Source organism: Barbus barbus (assembly GCF_936440315.1).
Source record: "Barbus barbus genome assembly, chromosome: 16".
Classification (NCBI taxonomy): Eukaryota; Metazoa; Chordata; class Actinopteri; order Cypriniformes; family Cyprinidae; genus Barbus; species Barbus barbus.
In genome coordinates, this window is record NC_136744.1 from 2,530,005 (window position 1) to 2,550,794 (window position 20,790).

General features: G+C 38.7%; 1 protein-coding gene across 1 annotated transcript in view; it reads left to right on the top strand.

The window, feature by feature from the left end:
* Positions 1–20,790, top strand: part of LOC306882057 (dystonin-like) — a 166,645-nt gene that overhangs the window by 34,182 nt on the left and 111,673 nt on the right. The window contains exons 4-6 of the mRNA XM_079436492.1: positions 6,102–6,191; positions 13,388–13,504; positions 15,616–15,693. Of these exons, the coding sequence (XP_079292618.1) occupies positions 6,102–6,191; positions 13,388–13,504; positions 15,616–15,693 (285 nt within the window). The remainder of the gene's footprint in view (positions 1–6,101; positions 6,192–13,387; positions 13,505–15,615; positions 15,694–20,790) is intronic.

Below are 20,790 nucleotides of genomic sequence, written 5' to 3' on the forward strand. Positions count from 1 at the left end.
TGTGGATCGAAACGTCTTGTAACTGGATCATTGTTGCACTGTTTCTGCATCAGTGTTGATGAGAATAACAGCTCCCATTTATTTGGTTTTAAACTAGTTTAAATGAAAGAGACGTGATTTGTTCTGGAGAACTCTGTGCTGAACTCGACTGCTTCTTACTGGATTTCACAGCGTTGTTTAGTGTGTGATCGCGACTGGTTACTGTAATAAACGCACTGCGCTGTTTTCTTTTGAGGCGAGCGGAGAAAAGGTCAGCGTGGTGCGCTGTTCAAACGAGTACCGCTATTTTGTTCCGCTTTTGGCACGTTTAACATATCTATCACGCACAACAGAGTGACAACGACTGTCAATTAGACAAAATGTTTGAGTTTGTTAAACCCCGCGCTGCAAACATCTCTTAAGCACACAGAATAATGCAAGTGGGCATTTTTAATTGTTTATTTAGTTTTGTAATCGCGGCTTTGAACGATTATGTAATCGTGATATCCATAACCGTAATCGCGATTAGAAATTCGATTAATTGTGCAGCCCTATTTCCCAGTATGCTCTGATCTAAATGATAGATATCTTAATATACGAACAATCAACTCAGAAATGGAGGGTGTTAACATATGCTGTGGCTCTGTTTGGAAGGGATCTGGCAACTCCACACATGCTTCATTAATTCTTCAGGTGTATATAGTGTCTGGAGAGCATTTTCCGTCACCTTGGGTTTAGAAAGCTCTTCTAATAAATGATAGAACACATGATGGGTTTATTAACCGTGAAGCACATGCCAACGTGCCTGAACATTACATGAATATACTGTTTCCTGGATCAAATGAAGTGACAGATGTCACTGTATTGTGAATAACAGGTTCTATTTTCAATATTTTCAAAATTAGGTCCAGCTACCTTTTCAAGTTTGTGCAAATGTCTTGTTTTCATTTACACTTCAGTTTCAGGTTTTCCTAGGCAACAAACTTATCCAAGATGGCAAGTAACAGCGTGTCCGACAGAATCACTTCAGCTTAATTTGCTGTTTATTGAAGACACATTTATTCCAGTCAGATAAATGACTTCATAAATGGTTTTTGTTGTGATTACTGTTAATAAGGGAGCAAAATAGATCACCATAAAGAAAAAGGGCAAGTAACAACGTGCTGGATAATTTGATACGGATGATTATTATAGTTAACTCTGGAGTGGAATGTTCTACATGACTTGAAGAAAGGATTCAGAGAGGATTATATATCAGTATTATTGATACTTTTATTGCTCTAAAATGGTTTAAAAGGGTGATTTCTTAAAAAAAATTAATAAATAAAAAGGCTTCTTTGTGTGAAAGGATGATAAGATTACTATCAATTTTTAACACTAATATCAAGACATGTTAGTTTTATTTTATGCATTATCAATATATTAGCCTATATGATTATATAATATTATTAGTGCTGTCAATCAATTAAAAATAGCTAAATAATCACACTTCTTTTCTAAAATTAATCGTGATTAATCGCAATTAATCCCACCTAACATTACAGTTTTTAAATATACTTTTATATTTCAATCATTTCCCATTCAATCTTCAAATTAATGTAGAAACAACATAAAGAAATGTATGTTTCTAGGAAATTGTTCTTTTTTTCCTAATATTTCACCATTGACTTTTGCCATTCAACATTCCAGTATAATTGAGAGACTTTAAAAGATAACAATGTCTAATTTAAGTGAACTTTAAACAATCTTCACATAAACCCATTATAATAAATGTCATATTTAGCTACCTGTGCCCTTCAGCAAGTAGGAAATATACAGAAATTGAATAAAGTTGCCAAACACTAAATTCTAAATTAAATATATATGAATCCTTAAAGCTACAAAAGTTATTGATTTCCTCTTTTTTCTTTTGTTCTTTGATGAACTGACCTCACAGCAGCTGGTTATTAGGTTTTGTGACTGCTGTTACTTTAAGAGCTGCCGCTGCTGAATGTGATGCAGACCTGACACGCACGCTCGTAGTTTCATTCGCACTTTAATATGACATTATACAGGCTACGGCGCGCACCGCAGATTACTGTTGCTCTACTGAAGCTCCTCGTCACCTGGATGTTTTCCACGCTTGTTTGACTCGTGCCTGGTGCTGAGATGCAATGGAGTGCGCATCTGAAAAGTCTCCATTTGATGTGGTCATAAAGATGTTCTGCATCTAAATAAACGTAATTCTTCTAAAGAAAAGGAGACAGAAGCAGCAGTTGTGAGTGGGGTGGCTCCAGCCCTGCATTAACTGCTTTAAATATTTTTAACGCCGTTAAACTGGAAAAAAATAATCACCTGTGTTAACGCACTAATGTAGTTGAAATTATTAATTGAAAAAACCCTGATAGAACTGATTTGTTGTAATGAACAATATGGCAGTACAGCAATGAGTCTGTAACATTCATTTTAAACAATAGTTTTTACTATTCCTGCTATTTCTTATGCAAGGTGCTGACTAGCAGCACATAGTAAAGTGTAACGGACTGGACTGACCCAGAAGCCGAGTTAAACATCTATTTTAGTCATTCAGCTGTGCTTGCTGGGGATTATGAAGAAGAGGACCTGGGTGAAAGCAGGCCAGTAATTCAGTAATTCAGCGGCACAGTATTCAGGACGTTCACGCTGCTGGAGCTGCAGAGGTGAAAGGCCTTCAGATGAGATGTCTGACATTGGCCAGCGTCTCATGGGAGCGTTAATGTTTACAATGCTATGTGTGTGTGAGGGATAAAAAGGCTTTCAACACAGCATGATGGATAAATTCATTGTGGAAAGATGTCTCAAAAACATCCTCTCACAATGTGAAACATCATCAGAGTGCTTGTTTGTTTCCTGAGCGCTGTGATGATGAGCTATATGGTGTCATTGTTGAGACAGGAACTGTGATACTGAACTTGGAGAACTTCAGCAACATTAATCCAAGCCTCTGTGCTGTTGGAGTGCAGATATGAACTGGTTTGGCATTGGTCAAAACTGTGCATGTGTTTAAACAGGCCTTCTGCAAGGTGAATCACAGTCACTGTCATACAATGGTGGATCTGGTCCTTTGTCTTCTGAAGGATTGAAACCCCAGTGATGGGAGTGTCACATCTGTATGCTGTTTCTGATATTCTTCATTGGTGGAGCTCCCCTTTGAGTTGCTGAGAGAATATGACAGAATTGTCAGAAATTCTCCTGCATTGTAATGTGAAGCTGGTAAGATGAGTTCACTGAGAGGGTCTGTAGATCTTAGTCAGGGTAGCACCATATTTCATTTTTGACAGGAATGAAAATAAGGCTGTGAGGACTGAAGAACAGTGGGTCTCATTCACTAAACATGCATACGCACAAATTTTGCGTGAAATGTGCGTACGGACGTTTTCATGAATAAATCATGATTCATCAAAAACTTTCGTACTAAAATTTATTCAACAACTTATAACAACTTATACCACATGTACGCAATAATCATGCACGCCCGGGGCCTTATAAGCATGTATAAAGAACCCCACATATAATTAGATATGTTATTTACAGCGTGGGTGAAAAGTAACTAGACATTCAAATTGATAATAAAGTATAATTAGAGGTCCAATTATATAAATAGATATATATAATTAGAGGTCCAAACAACAAATCACCTGATCTATCCTTATATAAACGGTGATTATTGTGTCTCACCTTGTGTTTGGAGGCATGGCACACTTGGTACTGCTTGAAGACATTGTTGCGCGTGCTCTAAGGAGAGAGCGCATGTTTAGAGAGCGCACAGATATGTTTGCTGAGAGTGACGAACGGCTGTTCAGTCGCTTTTAAATAGCACAATTTTTTCTGGCTTCCACCTCCGACAGCAAAACCTCACGTTCATTATCGTTAAAGTTCTTTTTCTTTGTCTTTTGTTTCGGTGCCATAATTGTCTTTCTCTAGACGAGTGCCGCTTTGCGGAAAGCCCTTATATGGAGCTGGTTTGGGCGTGTATTATGCTAATCACTAACCTTGTGCACGCGGGCGCTCTTTTAGAAGACTCCAGATTCACTAACAGAAGAACGAGTTTAAGAACAAGCTCATGTGCGTACGCACGTGTTGTGAATTAGGCGGAAAGATTTCGTGAGAAGTTCAAATGTGTGTATAAATACGAAAAACATACGCAATTATTAGTGAATGAGACCCAATGTGTTTAATAGATTATACTGTTGTTTAGCCACAAACCGATTGCTTATGACATACCGTAGAGGTATTGTCCTCTACCTGGAAAATCAAAACAAAACTAAATCTTTACAGTTTTACACACTGATGAGATCAATTCAAAACAATACAAAAACCGGTAATAAGTGTTGATTGTGGTACTCCCCGAATGTTTTATTCCTCAATTTAATGTAGTGTAGAGTACATTACAATACAGCAAACAACAAAAGTAATTACTCTGCCCCAGTATCCCGTCTTTGGTCCGGGACAGGCCAAACAACCTCTTCAACATCACAGGCTAAGATCCTCTCGCATGCCTGATGTCCTTGTGTCATTGTTCACAAACAAGATAGGCAAAGTGCTTAGTCATGTTGTCAGTATAACAGTGCTCTCTGTGAGTATTACCTGATGTAAACTATGGCAACAGTTTGGATGACAGTTACTGTACTGAGATGCAGAAGGCTGCACTTCTTATGTATGTCATATATCCTTTCTAAAGTACAAATGTACACATTACTGTATGTGGGATACTGATTGAAAAAGACTGGATATGATTCACAGTTACACTTTTACTAGTGGTCTGGCTAAAAACAAAAAAAAAAAACACGCACATTACAACGTCATTGTGCATAGAATAGAAAAAGAAATATGTGCACAAAGGCGAAAATAAAAATAAGAAAGTCCACTGTCAGAATTTGTAACCCTTGTGTTGTCCTCTTTCTATATATGCTTTCCAATTGAAGGTTGATGAGATGCACCTTTGAGCTATTTCAGAGAACTGGTTTGTCATTGGTTGATCTATATTCTCCCCATTAGTGAAAGTCAAGATTCACTTGAACAATTCATGGCAAATTTATAAAAAGTCTAATAGAAATGTGTAGAAAATATGCTTGACAGTTTATGACAACTAGATCAACCATTTTGCACTTGTACTAATGACTTGAGGTTTTGAGGGGTAAGTCTATATCACAGAGAATTATATATTTTGAGCAACATGACATCAGCAACTGATGATGTAGGAAACCACAGACAAATGTACATACAGTAATCAGTTGCTTGAATGTACCAAAGCAATCGCAACTTGTTCATAAAATTTTTATGATGTGCACAAGTGACTAGATGATGTGGAGGTTGAACAAGTAGTTTTGAGAATTTAATTTCTGATCTGAGAAATGCACCAAAGCCTCTGAGAAAAACTGTAAGCTGACTTTGGCCCTTTTATCTATCCATTGAAGGTTCTGATTGGTGTGTGATACATTTAGACTCCTAGTGTTTCCTCTTGAGTAATTGTGTGCTAACCGAGCTCAAACTGTGCAGACTTGAGTGAACAATATTGAATGCTAGTGCTTTCTAAATGATCACAGGGTGAGTTTTGCAGTAACAGTTCACCAAATCTGACTCATGTGTCAAAGCAGGGAATAGTGTTTATAGTTCAGCAAAATGGGTGTGCTTTTTGAAAAATGGCTTTATGGTTTTGAAATTTTAGTTCAAAAGCCTGGTTATAGTGTTTTAGCAATCAAGAAAAAACTGTAATAGACAACTCCTCCATAAAACAAAAGTTTGCAAGTTTTGAGTTGCCAAATTACTGTCCCTCCCTTTTTATGTTGTTTATTTTGTTTTATAATGAAAAAGTACAAATTCAAAATCCGTTTATGGATATTTATTTTATTCAGACCATTTGCATACTGCTTCTGTATTACTTCTGTTTACTTGTAAAATAAAATTAAATAAAAACATAATTAAATAAAACAAATAAAATAAAAAAGTAAATCCCAAAAATTGCTATCTTTTTAGGGAAAATGTTTTGTGTCCTCAGAAACAGATAGATAGACGGCTGGACAGACAGATAGATTATAGATAGATAGACAGATTATTTTCTCATATATACATGTTTTTTTCTTTCTCTTCTCACTTTGTTTCAGGTCCGAAAGCATGTTAATGACCTATATGAGGATTTGCGAGATGGACATAACCTGATATCTCTGCTGGAGGTGTTGTCTGGTGACACACTGGTGAGTATCGCTCTGTTTCAGCTGCTCAATGATCACTTCTTATCATCTGTCAGCTGTTTGTGCCTGAAACATACTGAGACGTGTGTTAAACATTTAAGCAGTCTTAAAGTGGAATACTTGAACATGTGCAGTCACTCGCTGTAACATCACAGTGTTTTTGAAGGGGGCCATCCACACCAGTCCACATCTGTGTGTGTGTGTGTGCGTGTTAATAATCCAGCAGCCACTCACACACTGATCAGCTTTGCTAAAATTAATTCAACCAGTACCTGCACATTCATGCTTTACAGCAGCTAAAACACCTGTGCTAATAGTATAATCTGTGAAAATGCATTTGCTTATTTACACACTAGTGTACGATGAATATTTCATATGCACACTATTATAGGAGTTTTGCATTATGAAAATATTTAAAATTATAGTCTAGTTGGTTACGGTGTTATGATGCATTGGATGTGAGCTGTGGAGGAATTCTCATTCAGTATCAGAGGTGCTGTAGTTCCCACACTCATGGCAGCAGTTTACAGTATGCAACTCACGTTTTAGAAGTCACTGAGATTTTGGTGAATCTGTGTTCTAATATATATAAAAATGACTCTTCATTAATAAGGCTCTGAAAAACAAGTGCACTTTAGCATACTTTAGTGTGAACTCAGTGTAGTGCTTTCTGACACTTAATTGCATGATCATTTTAGTTTGGGATGCACCGATACCTCTTTTCCAGTACTCGCCCGATACCGATATTTTGGTACTTGCTGATACCGATACTGATAATTTCAATGCATTTGTTAATTGTTTCAAAATTGGGTACAGAAACCAAAAGATTATGTATAATGTTAACTTAACTTTATCTATCAAATAGATACAGTCTAACCAAAATTTATTCAGACACCTTCAACATTTCTCACATTATCACAATTTATTCTCTATAGTTTAGAAAATGGTAATAAAATATGACAAGAACTCAGAGTTAAACTGTGTCAGAACAAATTCAGCTTGATAATGTCAAATAACTTTGAAAGAAAGGTATGTTATGGATTACAATCAACTAAAAATTATTCAGACAGCTGTTAGTATGACAATATTTACACTACTATCAATACTCTGTCAGGCCACCCTTAGTCTTAATGACAGCCTGTAGTCTCCTGGGCATGCTGTCAACCAGGTTCATGCAAACCTGAACTTCAATTCTTCCCAAATTTTTTATCAGTTTTACTGGTAGTCCACTGTATGATGAATGTTTGGGTATAATATGTCATAGTTTACTTTTATTTTGCTATCCTCACTTACATACAGGTACATCTAAAAAAAACAGAATATCACGAAAAAGGTCAATATTTTTTTGTCACTCATTTCAGAAAGTGAAATTCATATATTATATAGATTCATTACACATAGAGTGAAATATTTCAAGCCTTTATTTCTTGAAATTTTGATGATTATGGCTTACAGATAATGAAAACCCAAAATTCAGTGTCTCAGAAAATTAGAACATTACATAAGATCAATAAAAAAGGATATTTTAAACAAAAATGTCAGGCTTCTGAAAAGTATGTTCATTTCTATGCACTCAATACTTGGTTGGGCCTCCTTTTGCATGAATTACTGCATCAATGCGGCGTGGCATGGAGGCAATCAGCCTGTGGCACTGCTCAGGTGTAATGGAAGCCCAGGTTGCTTTGATAGCTGCCTTCAGGTCATCTGAATTCTTGGGTCTGGTGTCTCTCATCTTCCTCTTGACAATACCCCATAGATTCTCTATGGGGTTCAGGTCAGGCGAGTTTGCTGGCCAATCAAGCACAATAACACCATGGTCACTGCACCAGCTTTTGGTACCTTTGGCAGTGTGGGCAGGTCAAGTCCTGCTGGAAAATGAAATCAGCATCTCCATAATGCTTGCAGCAGAAGGAAGCATGAAGTGCTCTAAAATGTCCTGGTAGATGGCTGTGGACTTCAGAAAACATAGTGGACCAACACCAGCAGATGGCATGGCAGCCCAAATCATCACTGACTGTGGAAACTTCAACTTTCCTTGATTTCCAAATGAAATGCAAAATTTACTTTCATCTGAAAAGAGGACTTTGGACCACTGAGCAACAGTCCAGTTATTTTTCTCCACAGCCCAGGTAAGACGCTTCTGACGTTGTCTCTGGTTCAGAAGTGGCTTGGTAGCCCTGTTCCTGAAGACATCTGAGCGTGGTGACTCTTGATGCACTGACTCCAGCTTCAGTCCACTCCTTGTGAAGCTCTCCCAAGTGTTTGAATCAGCTTTGCTTGACAGTATTCTCAAGCTTGCTGTCATCCCTGTTGCTTGTGCACCTTTTCCTACCCAACTTTTTCCTTCCAGTCAACTTTGCATTTAATATGCTTTGATACAGCACTCTGTGAACAGCCACACCTTTCAGTAATGACCCTCTGTGACTTACCCTCTTTGTGGAGGGCGTCAATGTTCATTTTCTGGATCATTGCCAAGTCAGCAGTCTAACCCCTTATTGTGGTTTTAAAGATACCCAGAATTTATTCTGTAGGGATGGTCATTAATTGAAATTCAAATGTAAATTTTCTAATATTTTGAGATACAGATTTTTGACTTTCATGAACTTTAAGCTCTAATCATCAAAATTAAAATAAAAAACTTTTGAAATGATTTACATTACATGTACTGAATCTAAAATATATGAAAGTTTCACTTTTTGAAATAAGTTAAAAGAAAAATTAACTTTTTTACGATATTCAAATTTTTTGAGATATTCCTGTAAAGGAACTATTGTGTCCTGCACCCACTAGTAAAAAAAAAATAAAAAATTATATCTGGTCTCTGAATATTTTTTGGTTTGACTGTATATCCTTCAGTTATTTTCACTTGGTATCAGCGTTTGGTATCAGGGCATTTTAACGAGTACAAGTACATTAGCTCAGTATCGGTATTGGTGCATCCCTAATTTTAGTTAAATGAATATGTCTTATAGTTTATGCAATTTGTTCTAAAACTTTATTAAAAAGTAGATTTTTACATAATCAGTACATAATTTCATAATCATGTCAATTGTCTTTTAAATATGGTTAAAATGTACTGCTGAATGTACAGTACTGACAAGCATTTATGTCAAGCTTAAATACACTTGAATTGCATTTCTATTGGAAATTGTTTATCATGCATTTGAATATTTATAATTACATATTTGTAATAAAGTCGCAATTTTGTATAAAAAGGGGTCATGAACTTAGAAACCAAAATACCCTTGATCTTTTGATATATACGAGGTCATTGTACTATAAAAAACATCCTGTAAGTTTCGTAAGAGTCCAAAAACAGCTTATATTGAAGACAGTCTGCCAAAACCACAGCTTGTACAATGCTCCACTTTATGACATTGTAGATAAGCACCACCTTCGCAAAAGATCATCAGCTCCTGCTTCTACATCACTGCCTGTTTAACCCCGCCCACCGATTTGCGCATGTAGTGTTTACGAGAAAGGAAAATGTGCAGGTCTACGCAGAAATCAAATGATAAAGATGGCTCTGAATACATTGAAGATGCAGTGCAGTGCCAAGTTGTGGGAAAGAACTCAGCGTTTCTTCTGATGCCAACATTAGGAAAGAGTGGATAAACTTTATTTTTAATTAAGTTCCAGACCACGTCAGTAAGTAAGTAAAATGTATTTATATAACACCTTTCCCAGACAAGGACGAGTCACAAAGTGCTTTACAGTAAGAAAATAAAACTAATACAAATTAAATACCAGCTGTACAAATATCACAAAATTCAATAACAGCCAAACCATATTGTTAATTAAAAGCTTGTCCAAAATGATGTGTTATTATGCGTTTTTTAAAAGATTCTACAGAACCCACAGTTCTCATTGTTAAAGGAAGCGAGTTCCAGAGCCTTTGAGCCACAACACGAAAAGCACGGTCACCTCTTTGTCTTAAGGCGTGTTCTAGGAATAATTAAAAGCTCTAGGCCAGAAGACCTCAGAGACCGGCCAGGGGAGTGTGCATGTAGTACATTTAATTCTCTCCTCTGTCCCCCTCCTGCACCTCCCACCATTTTGATAACCGCTGACGACTTTGCCTCTTTTTTCACAGACAAAATTAGAACAATCAGTAACCAGTTTTCAACTCCACAGGACCTCCAATCAGCCACATCCACTGCTCTAACTCCCATCTTCTCCTTCTGTCCCCTCACCGAGGCAGAAGTATCCAAACTTCTCCTCTCCAGCCATCCTACAACATGACCTCTCGACCCAATCCACTCACACCTTTCTGCTGCTTTTTACACTGTCAATCATCAGATTCTCCTGTCTACCCTCTCATCACTGGGCATCACTGGGATTCCTCTTCGCTGGTTTGAATCCTATCTCACCGGTAGATCCTTCAGGGTGGCCTGGGGAGGGGAGGTATCCAAACCACATCAACTGGTCACTGGAGTTCCTCAGGGATCGGTTCTTGGACCCCTACTCTTCTCCACATACACTAGATCACTGGGTCCCATCATACATGCACATGGCTTCTCCTGTCACTGCTACGCCGATGACACACAGCTCTATCTCTCTTTTCAACCAGATGACCCAACGGTAGCTGCACGGATCTCAGGCTGCCTGGCGGACATCTCGGCATGGATGAAAGAACATTACCTACAGCTCAACCTGGCAAAGACGGAACTTCTTGTCTTCCCTGCCACTCCGACTCTACAGCATGACTTCACGATTCAGTTAAGGCACATCAATGATTACCCCATCAACTTCGGTCAGTAATCTTGGTGCAATCTTTGATGACCAGCTGACCTTCAAAGAGCACATTGCAAAGACTGCTCGATCATGCAGGTTTGCACTACACAACATCAGAAAGATCAGGCCCTTTCTGACAAAGCATGCTGCACAACTTCTTGTCCAGGCCCTTGTCGTTTCTAGACTGGAATACTGCAGTGCTCTTCTGGCTGGTCTGCCATCAAACACAATCAAACCTCTAAAAATGATTCAGAATGCAGTGGCACGACTGATCTTCAACGAGCCCAAAAGAGCGCATGTTACACCTCTCTTCATCTCCTTGCACTGGCTACCAGTGGCAGCTCGCATCAAGTTCAAGACACTGATGCTTGCATACAGAACTACCACAGGCTCAGCACCCTCCTACTTCCACTCACTATTACGAACCTACATCCATGAGCGACGCCTTATGGTACCATCACAGAGAGGCTCAAAATCACTCTCCAGAACATTATCGTTCACCATTCCTGGCTGGTGGAATAATCTTCCCACCCCTATCCGGAATGCTGCTGGATCCCTGTCAATCTTCAAGCAACAACTGAAAACTCATCACTTTCGGCAGTACTTGACTTCATCCTAAACAAAAAAAAAAAAAAAAAACTCACTCTTTCCCTCTATCTTTCTCTCCCTCCCTTACTAGCTTGTACTTTTTTGAACAATGACTGAGACTTGGTGTTATGAGCTCTTCTTCTGTCTGATTGCCTCTTCAAGATGAATCGCTTTTTGTATTCCCCAATTGTAAGTCGCTTTGGATAAAAGTGTCTGCCAAATGACTAAATGTAAATGTAAAATGTAGTAGATCCTGGATGTAAGCAGGTGACTGACCTTGCAGAGCTCTATAAGTTATAACCAAAATTTTAAAATGCACTCAAAAACAAATAGGAAGCCAATGAAGGGCCTTAAGCACGGGAGTAATATGAGACCTCCTGCTGGTCCTAGTAAAAAGCCTTGCAGCAGCATTCTGTACAACTTGTAATCGATCCATGGTAGATTTGTTCAAACAAGTATACAGAACTTTTCAATAGTTCAATTGTGAAAAGATAAAGGCATGAACGAGAATCTCCATCGCTTTTTTTGAAACCGTAGATCTAATCTTAGCAATGTTCCTGAGATGGAAAAAACATGATTGAACTACAAACATTACATAACTGTTAAAACATAAAGATCTGTCAAAAATGACACCCAAATTTCTTATGTCACTGCAGTTAGAGGATGATAGACCCCCAATAACCTGCCTAATCTTAGGGGTAATGTTGTCAGGGGCAATAATCCATCACCTCAGTTTTATCAGTATTAAGTTGCAAAAAATTGTCTGCCATCCATTTGCTAATGGAGACTAAACAATTTTGCAAAAGGGACAGTTTGTCTAGTCTATCAGGACTAAAGGAAACATACAACTGGATGTGATCGGCATAACAATGATAAGATATTATTTTAAAACTATTAATAATCTTGCCAAGAGGAAGCATAGACTAAACAGCAGATGGCCAAGCACAGAACCTTGTGGCACACCACAGGACAAAGGAGCAGAGTCTGACATTTAAGATCCTGAGGACACAGAAAAACTCCTGTCAGATCAGTAAGAACTTGATCCTTTGTTCACTTCATTTTACCATGGATTTGTTTACAAACAAGGCACAATTCGATGCGGGATTTTCAGAAAGATTGAAACTAAAAGATGATGCTGTGCCAACTATATTGTATCTGACAGTAATGTCATAACACACAAGTGTGAGTAACTGTGTTTATAACGTGATCACTATTGCTTTGTCTGTTAAACAGATCGTTTGATATGAGTATTTATGTGGGTGTAACCTAAATCACAGCAGCATATATCTGTGAAGGACATAACCTGTCAAACGGCTTTGTGTCAAACATACACAACTATTAGCCAATCATAGCAGTGGGTACTTCTGAGTCTACAATCCTCCACGCCTATTCAAACAGAGCATTCAGATGAGGGGCGTCAAAGACAGGACAGAAAATAATATTACTTCTAAATGATTATATTTTTGTAACAGCTTACAGCTCTGAGTGACAGGTTGATTTGACTGAGGATTCCTCCAGGAGCTGTCACTGATATATTCGCTCATTTCCGTGATGTGAACGCTTTAGCTCGGCTGCTGAATGCACTGATCTGGGGCGCGTTTCCCAAAAGCATTGTTAGCTAACTATGGTCGTTAGTTCCATTGAACTCTGTTGGTGATGACGGAACTTGCAACCATAGTTGTTTTGGGGAAACACACAGATCAGAGAGAAGTGCCCCCTTTGTTTTGGTGACACCGTGTTTTTTTCCCCTCCTTGTCTCCTGTCCTTCTCATGTTCTTCTTCTTCTGTCCATCTCTCATGTGTCAACCTGTCTCTGTCTCTGTGTCTGTGTGTGTGTGTGTGTGTCTCTCTCTCGTGCTCACGTTCCCGCCGGTAAGCCAAGGGAGCGTGATTTTCTGAAGACGTTGCGGTTGGTGAGTGCGGCTGACGCATGCACGGTTGAGCGGCATGGACGTGACCACGATGATGAGGATGATGATGATGAGGATAAGGGGGTAGGTGTGGACACGTGTCCTCCTGCCCCCTCATAACAGGACTAATGTAGAGTGTGCTGTGTGTATTAACTGGAGTGCCAAACCCAGAGAAGCCTGGCTTCTCCTCAGTGGACTGTAGGCTCCTGGGACTTTCTGCAGACAGTGAGGTTGAGGTCACAGGGTAAACAGCATCCGCCTCATAGCTGAATATTGCCTTCTGGGGTTGCTGTGGAGTGCTCTTGAATGCCAGCTTGGTCATTTCTCAAGACACAGAAGCTTGAGCTGTGAACTAAAGGCCTGATTCAAGTTCCTTTTGGTTAAAGAGTGTGCTAAAGACCCCATGAAATCAAAGTTTTGTGGATTTTACTTCATTTTTAGTCTGTTAGGTTTAAGGCATAAAATTGACAACAACATCTCTGGCTCATCAGCATATACTTTTTTCCTCGACTAAACAAAATTCAAAATTTTGTTTTAAGTGATGATATGGGCATATATGCCTGATATATAGTTATTAAGCAATGATAATGTCAGTGTGATTTTAACCCGTTATTGAATAATTTTTAAATCCTTAGAGAGAAAAGGAATGACAATAATCTATAAATAATACACTGAAAATATGAGCGGTATACCAATTAAAAAAACAAAAAGTAACAAAATTTTAAACCGTTTTAATTTTTATTAGGTGTTCATACAGCAGTTAACCTGATTGTCATACAATGCAGTCTACCATTGCTAAACTGCAGGACGCGCTTGATATTTAAAAGATATTAAAAAGTTTATTAAGCCGTGTCTGGCTCCTTGTATGCAAAATCCAATACAGAGCGGCGGGAGCTCTACTGGAGCCAAACATTGTCCATAACTTGTTAGTTCGCTTGAACATAAAGCATTTTTTATTCTGTTTTGTGTCTTTGTTGTATTGTACAGTATTTATCTGTTCTATACCGTGCTGCATGGATGACATATTATCGGCCAAAACCTGGAAACAAATTAGCATTTAAGCATCTCCGGTTTCATTGTCCTGAAGTTAAAGGGCTATATTTTTGAATGAGTTTTGGATAAATGTTTGAATTTTTGTTCATTTTTATTAATTTATTTTTTAAATAAAGACTGAAAGAGTTGTTGGCAGCCTAATGGTTGAATGCTTAAGACTTAAGTCATGTGACTGTTTTGTCATTAGCCTATGTACAGCTTTTTGTTTTAGTTCTAGTTGTGTTAATTTGTAAAGATGATCATGATAAACAAAACCTGTAAGAATCATAAACATTTTTTTTTCTGCAATAATCCAAAAGCCAATGGAAAACTCCTGTTGGTTTTTGTCGAGGGAATCAGGCTGATTGTGAACTTCTGGGTTGGCCTTCAAAATCGGTCATCACTGCAGCACTCTACTGCTTTTAATTAGTTTTTTTGTTCTTTTTTTATTGCTGACTGTTTACTTGTCTTTTGTATGATGACTTTTTATTTATATTAATTAGTCTAGTATTAGTTTTTGCTGTATCCTTCGAAGCATTTCATGGGGTCTTTTAATGTTCATCAGGAATTTACAAGTTTACACATACTTGTCTTTAATGAAAAGTGCTATCTTGTGTGATAGAAACCTCTTGTTTTTGATTGATAGAACATTTTGTCATTTTTTTTACAATTCTGTGAACTAAACACATGGAATTAATGTCAGTCCTTTACTTCCAGCCTTAAAGGGCGACACGATTCTTCACAAGTCATCCATCATCTGCTCAATCGTTATCATTTCTGCCCACACTATACTGTACATCAAATTTGACAGGCACTTTTGAGAAAATAATCATCCACAAACTCCATCTGAGCTGGACAGTGGAGATTTTCAGATCTTTCCATCTGCTTTATTCCCGTTTCACTCTACACTCTACATCTTTGACCTTGCGTTTGGCTTGAGTTCAAGGCATCATGTAATATAGCGTTAACTTGTGGGAAGTTAGCAAGAAAGCTGATGTGCCTCAGTCAGGCTAGCTAGGCAGTAGTTGAGATCTCCAGGCATGAGCGCAGTGAGTTTCTCCTCCTCTGCTGACGGTACAGTGAGTGTCTGGTGCCGAGAGCTCGGCCGTGTCTGATGACGCATGCGCTGATGTCTTGTTTCTCTCTCTCTCGTCTCCTCACAGCCGCGGGAGAAGGGCCGCATGCGCTTCCACAGACTCCAGAATGTACAGATTGCACTGGACTACTTAAAAAGACGGCAGGTAAGACCAGTGAGAAAATCAACCAACAAAGACAGAGTCATTTTATTTTTTTTATGCTCCTATTCCAGTTTTTAAACTGGTATATGAGCATTTAAGTCTCAAAACATTTGACATTACATCAGTTTCTGTTCTGTGTGATTTCTAAATCAACTCTTGTGATGAAACAAAGTACAAGTGAAGAAAAATAGCACTTATTACAGAAATACAGAATAAAGGTAGAACATTTAATTTAAAAAATAAATTGCAGTCAGGAGTGTCTTTAGAGTTTTGGGGGCCCTAAGCAAGGGGTCCCTTGAGGGGCCCCTCGGTAGAAACCACAAAACTGAGTGGTTTGCATGGTGCCTGAACACACGACTGTACTGTAAGTTACGTTTGCAATTCAAAACAATACTGACTAGTTCTCATAGAGATCAGCTTAAATTTAATTTGTTTCAACTAAATGATTGTGAATTCCACTCATGTTCTGCTGTGACATAGACAAAAGATTCCTGAGGGATCTAATATTGTAGTATTATTTTTTTTTTTTGATAAACGATGCATTGCACACTTCTAGTGAACTTTTAAGGCAGTGAAAATAGATATATTGTATTCCATTTACAAAATGGCCAGAAACTATGTTATTTTTTCTCGACCAATGAAAATTGATACAGTGCAACTCATATGTTGAAGGCAGGGTTTAGTTGGTTAATCCTGGGTGCTATAGTTAACCATTCATTTCAGTGAGGCAAAAAAAAGAAACATCTGATCTGGCTATCTGTCAAAAGACAAATACAAGCAGTTCTGCTCAAGATGATACGTGACACACGAGGAAGCAAACTTTGACCTCTGAAATCACAAATGACCCAAAGCATGACCTCTCATTTCTACTTGCTTAAATAGACGATACGTTTAAATGCCTTATCCAAGAATTAACATGGTTTCAGTTTGATGGTAAGCTGAGAAATAGTCATCACTGAAGATGAATTATGATAAACTTCACATAACCCACATTCTTTGTTTTATTTTGATCATTAGCATTAAAATCTATAAATATTTACATAATGAGCCAGTCTGTGTGTAGCAGTGATTTTATCATGGTAAGGAGCTGATCTTTTGTATGACTCAAAACAATGGCAAACTCAATACGACTTCAGGCACCAGTGTTCAAAAAAGGTTGCAATTAAAAATTAAAATTGGAAACAGCAATTCACCAGATCATAGTTAACATGCCTGCAGTCTGTGTAGCATTGCCAAGCAGCCTAGAAACCTGACACATTCTTATAAAAAAGGTCACAGTGGCTTCAAACATGGCTCCTTCAATGAGAAGTTAGAAATGGAGCGGTTCATTTCTTAGGTAAGCAGTTAGTCTCCATGCCCTAAATAAACATCCTGCCCTCTAGTGCCCTCTTGTGGTGAGACACTGACAATGATACATCACTGCTGTAAGCAGCACAGTGTTTGTTATAGATTTATTGCTTTTAGAATTGTTTATAGTCTAGAAGTAGATTGCTGCATATAATAGGTTTGGAAAACAAATGCATTTCTAATAGCATCCTTATAAATGACTTTTTGCCTTAATACACTTTTATGTATATTTTTATTCAGTTCAGTTCTGGTTTATTTGTGCAGCACTCTTCTCTCTCTCCACACACACACACACACACACACACACACACACACACACACACACACACACTGTGTGTATATATATATATATATATATATATATATACACACAGTATATGTGAGCGTGTATGTATAAACAATATTAAAACAGTATATTAAGTGTAAAGTATAAATGCCCTGTTGCATGTGCTGTATTATCTGCCTTCAAATACTTATTTCTCATCTCATTTACAAATGAACTATAACCCGAATTCCGGAAATACTGGGAAGTTTTTTAAATCTGAATAAAATGAAACTAAAAGAATTTCAAATCACATGAGCCAATATGTTATTCACAATAGAAAATAGATAACATAAATGTTTAAACTGTGAGACATTTTACAATTTTATGCACAAAATAAGCTCATTTCAAATTTAATGCCTGCTACAGGTCTCAAAATAGTTGGGACAGGGTCATGTTTACCATGGTGTAGCATCTCCTCTTCTTTTCAAAACAGTTTGAAGACGTCTGGGCATCGAGGTTATGAGTTTCTGGAGTTTTGGTGTTGGAATTTGGTCCCATTCTTGCCTTATATAGGTTTCCAGCTGCTGAAGAGTTTGTGGTCGTCTTTGACGTATTTTCCATTTAATGATGCGCTAAATATTCTCTATTGGTGAAAGATCTGGAGTGCAGGCAGGCCAATTCAGCACCCGGACTCTTCTACTACGAAGCCATGCTGTTGTAATAGCTGCAGTATGTGGTTTTGCATTGTCCTGCTGAAATACACAAGGCCTTCCCTGAAATACACGTCGTCTGGAGGGGAGCATATGTTGCTCTAAAACCTTTATATACCTTTCAGCATTCATAGTGCCTTCCAAAACATACAAGCTGCCCATACCGTATGCATTTATGCACCCCCATACCATCAGAGATGCTGGCTTTTGAACTGAACGCTGATAACACGCTGGAAGGTCTCCCTCCTCTTTAGCCCAGAGGACACGGCGTCCTTTATTTCAGAATCAGAATCAGAATCAGAATCAGAATCAGAAAGAGCTTTATTGCCAAGTGTGTTTGCACACACAAGGAATTTGTCTTGGTTTTATGAGCTTCCAGTACAGAAAGTACAAACATAGTGCAGACAACATATAATTAAGGTGATAAAGAACACTAATGAAGAGAATATACAATAATTAAGAATAACAATAGTAATAAAAATAAAAAATATACAGAAAAGAGACATGACCATAGACAGAACTGTGAATGTGCATGTGTCCTATGTACAGATGAAGGTTTGATGAGTTATTTACAGATGTACAGTACCGGGGTGTGTTATGTGTTGTTCAGGTGGGATACGGCCTGGGGGAAAAAACTGTTCTTGTGTCTGGCTGTTCTGGTGCTCAGTGATCTGTAGCGCCGGCCAGAGGGCAACAGTTCAAAGAGAGAGTGAGCTGGGTGTGAGGGGTCCAGAGTGACTTTCTTAGCCCTTTTCCTCACTCTGGAGGTGTAAAGTTCTTGGAGGCTGGGCAGAGGGGCACCGATAATTCTCTCAGCAGTCCTAACTGTCCGTTGTAGTCTTCTGATGTCTGTTTTGGTAGCTGAACCAAACCAAACAGTTATAGAAGAACATAGGACAGACTCGATGATTGCAGAGTAGAACTGTTTCAGCAGCTCCTGAGGCAGGTTGAACTTCCTTAGCTGGCGGAGGAAATACAGCCTCTGCTGGGCCTTTTTCGCAATAGAGTCAATGTGATTGTCCCACTTCAGGTCCTGGGAGATGGTGGTGCCCAGGAATCTGAATGACTCTACTGAAGTCACAGTGCTGTTCATGATGGTGAGTGGGGGGAGAGCAGGGGGGTTTCTCCTGAAGTCCACTATCATCTCCACAGTTTTGAGCGTGTTCAGCTCCAGGTTGTTAAGACTGTACCAGACAGCCAGCTGCTCAACTTCCTGTCTGTAAGCAGACTTGTCACCGTCCTTGATGAGGCCTATGACTGTAGTGTCGTCCGCAAACTTCAGGAGCTTGACAGAGGGGTCCTTTGATGTGCAGTCATTCGTGTAGAGGGAGAAGAGCAGTGGGGAGAGAACGCAACCCTGAGGGGCGCCAGTGCTGATGGTGAGAGTCCTGGATGTGAGTTTGCCCAGCCTCACTAGCTGCTGCCTGTCTGCCAGGAAGCTGGTGATCCACTGACAGATGGAGGAGGGCACAGAGAGCTGTCTCAGTTTGTCTGAGAGAAGGTCAGGTATGATGGTATTGAAGGCCGAGCTGAAGTCCACAAATAAGATCCTTGCATAATTCCCAGGTTTGTCGAGGTGTTGCAGGATGTAATGCAGTCCCATATTGACAGCGTTATCCACAGACCTCTTTGCTCTATAGGCAAACTGAAGAGGATCCAGCAAGGGTCTAGTGATGTCCTTCAGGTAGGCCAGGACCAGTCTCTCAAGTGACTTCATGACCACAGACGTGAGTGCGACAGGTCTGTAGTCATTAAGTCCAGTGATTTGACATTTCCAACAAGAATGTCAAATTTGGACTCGTCTGACCATAGAATACTTTTCCACTTTGAAACAGTCCATTTTAAATGAGCCTTGGCCCACAGGACACGACAGCGCTTCTGGACCATGTTCACATATGGCTTCCATTTTGCATGATAGAGCTTTAGTTGGCATCTGCAGATGGCACGGCGGATTATGTTTACTGACAGTGGTTTCTGGAAGTATTCCTGGGCCCATTTAGTAATGTCAATGACAGAATCATGCCGATGAGTGATGCAGTGTCATCTGAGTGCCCGAAGACTATGGGCATCCAACAAAGGTCTACGGGCTTGTCTCTTTTACGCACAGAGATTTCTCCAGGTTCTCTGAATCTTATGATGATGTCATGCACTGTAGATGATGAGATTTGCAAAGCCTTTGCAGTTTGACGTTGAGGAGCATTGTTTTTAAAGTATTCCACAATCTTTTTATGCACTCTTTCACAGATTGAAGAACCTCTGCCCATCTTTACTTCTGAGGGACTCTGCCTCTCTAAGACATCCCTTTTATAACCAATCATGTTACAGACCTGATGTCAATTAACTTAATTAGTTGCTAGATGTTCTCCCAGCTGAATCTTTTCAAAATGTCTTGCTTTTCCAGCCCTTTGTTGCCCCCGTGCCAATTATTTTGAGACCTGTAGCAGGCATCAAATTTGAAATGAGCTCATTTAGTAGATAAAACTGTAATATTTCTCCATTTAAACATGGCTATGTTCTATTGTGAATAAAATGTTGGCTCCTGTGATTTGAAAGTCTTTAAGTTTTCATTTTATTCAAATTTAAAAAACATTTCCGGAATTCGGGTTGTAGAATGAATGGATGAAGTAACTGAATCAGATGTAAATAGCCATGTAATTGAATCCAAAACAATAGCCTTGCATTGTTATTTAAATTTCATTACATATGTTTTTGTATGTTTCTCTGTGTATATACGTACATTACTATAATATAAACACATAAAGCTAAAAATGTCATTAA